Below are 7,799 nucleotides of genomic sequence, written 5' to 3' on the forward strand. Positions count from 1 at the left end.
CCCCCCCCCCCCCCCCCCCCCTCCCTTTTCCTTTTTTTCCTATCATCCCCCCCACTCCCCTCTTGTGTGAGAGTAAAGTTCTCTTGGGCAGTTCTATAGGATGTAAATAACCAAAAAAAAAAAAAAGGGAAAAAAAGAAAAAGGAGAAAGAATGGTCTGGGATTGTTCTCTCATCATTGGAGATTCATCTGAGGCTGTGTTTGTTATGCATTCTAGGGCAATTTTAAGATTTTAAATGTTAAAAAACAGTAAAACTGTCTAGGCCTACACCGACGGTCAACTGGAGCTCTCTAGACTCTAAAGTAGGTGATTGTTAATCCCACAGGTTGCAAGTTTAATTCTTTTTTTTTTTTTTTCGTATTATATACTTGTGAACACTCCTCTCATAAATCGATTAAGTTTGGGACCGTAGGTGTTTTCATATACAAGTTGGGTGGTCCACACACTAGTTAGGTGTTTTTGTATCTTTTCTCTTTTATTCTCTTGGCTATCAAACACAGCCTTTGGAATTTTTGACTCTTAGGCTTCAGTCCAAATTTCCATCTCTTGCTTCTTGGACCACTATGATTTAGAAATAATTTGACTTCTTGGACCACAAAAATGTTCTGTTGCCTCTAATTGTTGGGTTCCTTTATGCGCTTGGTCAGAGGACCCCATAACACGGTACAATACTAAAAGGAAAGGTAAATTTAAAAGTTTAAGTGAAAAAAAAAAAAGTTCCTAGGTAATTTACATTAGCTTTTTACCACTATTTTTAATTCTCACATAAAATGACTTTGTTATTTTCTATGCATGATCTTGTTGTATCACAGTCCTCTATGCCATTGCCTTGAACCCATATTGACCTCACAATCGTATGGATCGGATTATACTGGAGTTAAATGAGCACTAAATATTGAATAACACTAAATATCATCGAGTGAATGACCTCTAGAAGGTAAGATGAGTCGAACTCAAAATCATATATTTCCTTAGGCAAAAACCTCTTATCAAGTCGGATGCCCTTGAGGTAATAGGAGTCAAACTCATAAAACTTGCTTTATGGAAGAGTCATTAAAGAAATATTCTATATGAGAATTTATATAAATATAAATTATGTTCAGGGACTTAGCAGAAATTTACCTCACTTGCATATTAACAAGAGTATTTATGTAGCTCTTGCACCCACCAGCATTGTATGATTCATCTATATCTTTTGCATTTTTCTTTCTGTGATAAATAAATCAATAAACCTCAGATACATCATACATCAACAATTTAAAAAAAGAAAAATTGCCTTCTCCTTTTTCTGATAAAGATATAAATAAACAAATCTCGGATACATCAAAATAAAATTTAAAAAGTTGAAGAAAGCATAAGGTTTGGACTTTTGGAGCATTGGAAACAGTCATCTGAGCCAGAACAAGGAAAGAAAAAAGAAATTAATAATAATAATAAATAAGAACTAATTGTTGTGCCTGTAACTTTAGGCATATTGAACTATGGAGGAGGAGTGAAGCTATGAAGGAAAGGGAAAGAAAGTACATGATAAGTCAAGCACTGATCATGAGTCTTCTACTGTAAATGTAGAACATAAGCAATGTAGTTACATACCTTCTTTTATTCCATTTTCAGCTTCTAATTCTATAAAAGTATGCATATAGAAAGAGAGAGAGAGAGAGAGAGAGAGAGAGACTACTGAAAGCCTTCGCTTATTCTTCCTGTTTCCATGAAGGGGAGAGAAACATCACACGTTCACCGCTTTACAGAGGAACATAAGGGAGGAAGTAGACGTGGAAGAAGGAGTGGCGGAGCTGGAGGAGGAGGCTTCGTCTTCAACAGTACTGCCCAAGACCAACCTCTCATAGTAATCGATTGAGAAGAGGGAGAGGGATAGCTGCACCTCGTCCCTAGTCCAGACCCGGCCGCAGCCGCCGCCACCCAGACTCAACCTGGAGGAGGAGAGGCGAGTGAGGAGAGGGCGGAGGCAGACCATGTAGAGGCGGCGATACCCACCGAGAGCCACCACAACGGGCCTCACGTCGCAAGGTGGAGGGGAGACGTAGCGGAAGCAGATGTTTTCCCATAGCCAGTCGTGGCAAGTGAGGGAGCGCCACTGGCGGCACACACACGCAACCACCCCGAGAGAACGGCCGTCCAGCCGCTTCAGTATCTCCACCAGTATGTCTGGGTGGTCGTTTATGCAGAACTTCACCTTCACCTGAACCTTCTTTTCTCTCTCTTCCGCCATTACTTGAATATATTTCCTCAATCACCACGTTCCTGCTACCACTATTTTGTTTAGTTTTCGCCTTTTAGCTTTGGATTTGAGCTTGAGAGTAGATGCAGAATAAATGTAACTCACTTGTGTGCATGAGAGAGAGAGAGAGAGAGAGAGAGAGAATGGCTGAGGGATTTGACTTGTGACTGCAGTGGGGGGTGGGGGGAGAGAGTCCAGACTCCAAAGGGTTTTGTGGGTATCGAGAGAAGAGGGGAAGGGGCCAAAGGAAACGTTCCAAGGGTGAGGCACAGATCTCTCTCTCTCTCTCTCTCTCTCTCTCTCTCTGTCTGTTGCCTCGGGTTAAGCAGATTGAATTTGTTGTTTGTGTTGTTATTCTCCTACTAACTTCTTCATCATCATTATGACGATGAAGAAAGATTTGTAGACTCTGAATTGATTAGGTGGATATTTCCGTCCTTTGCAGATTGAAACAACTCACAAAGTAGTAATGGGGGGCCTCCAATTACATCTTATGTTGTTGGGCTTTTTCTTTTTTGTTTGGTTTGATCGTAATGCACGTTTTGATGTGTTATTTTTTTTATGGTAAACCACGATTTGATAAGTTAATTTGCAACATTGCAGTCTTTTTTTTTTTTTTTTTTGTGGGTGCAGCCGTGCAGGTTTAGAGAATAAAATTTAGAATATATATTTTTGAAGAAAAAAATGTCCCAGCAGCTGGGTCTTTTCATATACAGCAGTGTCTAAGTATGGGTAACGCTAGATGGACAAATTACCTTGCCCACCATATTTTTCTAGAAAGGAATAAAGTTCATTTTAATAAGAAATTACACCCCAAGAACAATATAAATCAAATAGGGTTCTTTCAATCTAAGAATAAAACCTTATACTTTGCAAGCATGTGAGGAGAGCATCAAATTTCCTATTCTATAAATACTTTTACATGATTGATCATGCTTGTTCATGATTTCAATATGAATATATGTAAAGGTTTCTTCATTGCGAACTATTGGTCATAAGTTTGAGTCAAGAAATAGCCTTGGCAATGTTGCGTATATTATGATTCTTACCAGACTTCACAATGGCGAGGGCCTTGTATATTGGCTACGCCCTTTTTTATGCGTAAAGCGAGGTTTCTGACGATGCCAAAATGGAAAATCATATCAATGAGAGGGTGGGAGAGAGATTCATATAGTAGCTCATATTTTGTAGGAGAGTGTGTGTCAGTGTAGGTCTTAAGGCTTCTTATGTGAGAGGGTGTAGGAAAAAAAATCTTCACTCCAGTGTCATGGGGATCTCATTTGCCAATGAATATATAAAAATATAATTAAATGTAAAAAAAAATAATAATGAAAAAAAAAAAGGAAATAAAAGTAAGGGAAGAGTTCTTTGTCAGAAAGTGTAGTCCCTACACCAAAACGAGAGCCAATGGAAGCACATGTGGAAGCATCAACAGGATGATCATTTTTGCCTTTCATGGGGGTGGAGGGATTATTTTGTCACCCTCTATATCAGGGTGCAGCCCCACACTCCCTTTTTTCCAATTAAAGTATTTGATTTTGTTGCAGTAAGAAGTCGTATTATGCTTCTGGTGCATCCTACATAGAAGAACAAACACAAGAGAGTGAGTGACGAGTTGTCCAGCGGGAGATACTCTCCAATGCCTAAGTAAGATCTCTCTACAAGCAACAATTCCAGTAAGAATGGAAAAGATTATATCCTTGTGAAGGGGGGCTTACTTGGGTATTTGTCATTGTGAAGTGCCGGCAATGGAGAGTTCTAATCAGACTAGTCTCCTAGTTCTAGCAGGAGTTCGAGTATGGTAAGAAGTTATATTTGGAGAGTGCATATCTAGGAGATATCCCAGTTATTGGAACTTTTCGTATTCCGCATGACATGTGAGATCCCCTTCCTTCTGGGGAAGATTTGGAGTCCTTCTAGGTTACCTTTCCTGATTAAGATAGATCCGCTCGTCACTTGGAGATTGCGTATTAGATTAGGAATGAGTTTCTTTATAACGAACTTGCTCTCTGGTGAGGAAATCACCATGCGTCGAGGATTGAGTGACAATGATTCGGTAGCTTGGCTGCCGAGCTCCCCCCCACCAAACACGTGACGGCTAGTCATGCTTCTCTGTGCTAGACCTGTGGATGTGGTTATAGTTCAACCACTCGGATGTGGCTTGGCCGTTCATGCTTGCTGACCTTCATATTTAGGTGCACCTTGATCACTCAATAGCTGGTCCACCAAAAGTGGGCATGGGTCGGTCGCGTTGTACCCAACCCAGATAGTGACCATTGACCATTACTCGGGAATGTATGTCGGATTCTCGGTACACAGATGGTCGGACTCTTCCCGATCGACCCACCTTGTTCCAAGGCCGGTTGATCCTGGACTTCCTTCGATCGATCCATGTGGTGTGCTATCATTGGGTGAGTACTTTCTGCCAAAACAGATTTATATTTAGATGAAGAGATAATAAATCAATGAAAATATAAGGTTTTACCAGTTATAAGCATGACTGCAAAGGTACCCTTTCCCCTTCTATTGACCAAAATTTGTCAACCCAAAATGTTTCAAGCAGCAGGAACATCTACTCTAGTACTAATAATCTAATATCGTTATGGGATAGTCTGTTTGTAACCACCACGGTTACAAATATTGTTCTAACCATTTTTTATTTCACTTTTTATCCTTGATTGTATATTTGTATATATTAAGTGGGGGTGTTTTTTGTCATTTCATCTCCCCCTCCACCTTTTTCTCCGTCACACCTCTCCTTCCCCCTAAATCTCCCATCCGGCTCTCCCTCTCCACTCCTCGCTGATTCCGGCTCCCTCTCCCTCATCCCTCTTCCGCTCTCTCTCCCCAACCCTAGCATCTCCCTCCCCCTTGCCCTTCAAATTAATGGAATATTCAAACTACCTTTTGGTTTCTTATGTCTTTTCATTTTCATGTATGCATCTTTATATCTTCTTTTATGACCTCTCATATGTTTTATCTCTTTGTATTATCAATGCCCATTTCATGTATTTACAAAGGACACTTAATTTAGTCTCTTCATATTTAGGACTTTGCCTCTTCATCTTTGCAACTATTTTACTTCATTTTTATGAGTCTTTGTTTTTTCAATTTGAGAGATTTTATCTCTTTCAACTTTTTGTAAGAGAATCGAGTCTTTGTCTTTTCAATTTGAGAAACCTTATCTTTTCCCCTTATTGAGAGATTTTGTCCCTTCACCTCTTTTCTAGAAGTCTCTCTTCCTCTATAAATAAAAGGGACCTAGGCATTGCACCCACTAATTATCAGTTACCAAATTCACTCAAGTCAATCTGTATCGTCACTTTTGTGAGGTTTGAGATCATGCTTTATTCGTAATCTGAGTGTCTCTACTTAAATTTGTTTTAAGAGTTTTACCCTTATTTTGAGTACAACATTGGAGTACTTGAAGGGGTCCAGCAGTTTAGTACACAGCTACTAAGGGTGCCATTGGGTTATTTCATCTTAGAAGTGCTTACGCAATTCACCGTTTTGTGCCACTGGGGACGTCTACGGTCTTAAGTTGAGTGTCAAGTGACACAACTTAACCCATCCATTTTGCTAATATAGTGTGTTATATGATCCCTAAGAGTTCTTTGTTCAAGAAACTTTTGAAGGCTCAACAATCAAAGATAAGGGTGGTTTCTCAATATTGTGATATAATTTTTCTACACCTACACATCCACTGCAAGACCACTCCACCCGGTGACGAACCTCCTCGGTTCAAGTGAATCAAATTGGATTGATGGGAAGTTCACCTCGTGAACCCATGGGTTTCTTCAAAATCCTCAAGCTGTGGCCCCCCATCAAATAATCTTCCTGTCCAACGATTTGTCCCATTCACTGGCTCACAATCTGCAACCGAGCATTCTCAGTCCTGTCTCTATCTGGCTTCCATTCCATCTCTAAACTTATCGTCTCCTAGAGATAAAAAAAATGGTCGGTAGCCTCTGGGTCCTCCGTACCGCTGCAACTTTTTCCTTCATCGCATCTCTCCACTTGTGTGTCATGAGATCGTCTAGCTGAAAAGTTGAGTTGTCGGCCAAACCGGTGGAGCTGACGAATGCCAGTAGCAAGTGTAGCAAGCAGAGATGGGGGGCTTGCAGGAGGCGATGGCACCAGAGAGGAGAGCTGTGGCAGCAGGGGATCACGGCTTTCCCCTCTGGTGCAACTCAGCTGCTCGGAAACAAATTTGGTCCAGAAATAGATCTCCGGCGGTAGGGTAGGTTGCAGGGACGAAGGTGCCCCGCCTCTCTCTCCCCACATTGGAAAATTACCTCATTAGCCCTTTTAATATATTGCCACCTAATTGTATGAAGGGGCAAAGAAGACCGGTTACAATTTTTTTAAACTTCACTCCCCTCGCCTGAGCAAAATATCAACTGGATCCACCAGTTTTGCAAAAATATCACTCCCCCTCCCCTATGAGAAAAAGATGCTATCTAACAGCCCCTAACAGTTAGTTCTGGCTGTTAAGTCAAGTTAATTTTTTCATAATCCCCAAAATACCCCCTAATTGTAAAATGCCCAAGATACCCTTGGTATTTACCCTCTTCCTCTTCTTCTTTGTCTATCGATGAAACACGCTCGAATCGATCTGAGAAGGGATGAAGGTAGCAGTTGTGAATCTGAAACCATGGCAGAGTCTGATTTTGGTAGCCATTAACGAGATGTCAAAGCGGAAATCCCCTGCATTAGTTGCATTCATCGATCTCTTTTTCTCTTCTCAATTCTGTAAGTCGGTAGCTCCAAGATGAGCAATCAACCAATTCCTCATCCGAGGAGGAACAATCTAAATCCAAGCGTAGTTCGTCAACTGTAAAGAAATCGGCTTCTTCTTCTGAGAATGGAATCAGTAATGGAACCAAACGAGGTATTCATCTCCTCTCCAATCGTATATTCCGCTTCTCTAAACTATGCTTGATTTTAGTTTAATTGGTTTCATTTTTTCTTTTTCCTTCTGAAATCGCTATTTAAATAATTTTTCAAAAAACAAATTTGACTAGGTCTACTATTGGAGAGAGACGGGATTCGTCCCATCGATGATTACAGAGGCGCACTCTAGATCGTGATTCACTCCAGGTTGCTTCACGGAGGAAAAGGCAAGACAACTTCGACTGATGACCATGGAGACCAAAACCTTCCACGATAACATGTACCACTTTGCGATCGCATCTCAACTCACTTCAGACTTTTCGAATCGCTCCAATCGATAGTGTCTGCGCCGTTCTCCGGAGCCGACAGTTTTTGTTTTCTAGGATTTTAGGGTTTTCTTTAAAAGTGATAACGATGATGTTGTATATAATATAAGACTTGATCAAACAATTTTTTGCTTTCTTTTTTCTTAGATGATTGAACTATTGATGAGAGAACATGCTATTGTTAAATGGGTCTTAGAGATGTTAATTGAAAGGTTCAAAGATCATGTCGAATCTGGGGAGCCTGTGCGAATGATGGATCATTTCCAATACACCATGTTTTGCTTGTTGTTCTTCATGTGCTTGGGAGAAAAACTCAATGAGAAAGTCATCAAAGATATTGA

At 40.5% G+C, this 7,799-nt stretch overlaps 1 protein-coding gene and 1 long non-coding RNA gene across 2 annotated transcripts; one reads left to right on the forward strand and one right to left on the reverse strand.

The window, feature by feature from the left end:
• Positions 1 to 1,392: 1,392 nt before the first annotated feature.
• Positions 1,393 to 2,611, reverse strand: LOC122066810 (F-box protein SNE-like). Its single transcript, XM_042630642.1, has one exon. The coding sequence runs from the start codon at positions 2,228 to 2,230 to the stop codon at positions 1,727 to 1,729; it is 504 nt and encodes a 167-aa protein (XP_042486576.1). The 5' UTR covers positions 2,231 to 2,611; the 3' UTR covers positions 1,393 to 1,726.
• A 4,188-nt stretch (positions 2,612 to 6,799) lies between these two features.
• Positions 6,800 to 7,557, forward strand: LOC122066808. Its single transcript, XR_006136476.1, has 2 exons — positions 6,800 to 7,130; positions 7,264 to 7,557. It is a non-coding gene; the product is annotated as an uncharacterized LOC122066808 (long non-coding RNA).
• The last annotated feature ends 242 nt before the right edge of the window (positions 7,558 to 7,799 follow it).

Source organism: Macadamia integrifolia, unplaced genomic scaffold (assembly GCF_013358625.1).
Source record: "Macadamia integrifolia cultivar HAES 741 unplaced genomic scaffold, SCU_Mint_v3 scaffold2596, whole genome shotgun sequence".
In the NCBI taxonomy this organism is placed as follows: Eukaryota; Viridiplantae; Streptophyta; class Magnoliopsida; order Proteales; family Proteaceae; genus Macadamia; species Macadamia integrifolia.

Bases quoted from the DNA above. Each gene is read 5' to 3' on its own strand.
- LOC122066810 (XM_042630642.1), bottom strand. From the start codon at position 2,230: ATGGCGGAAGAGAGAGAAAAGAAGGTTCAGGTGAAGGTGAAGTTCTGC.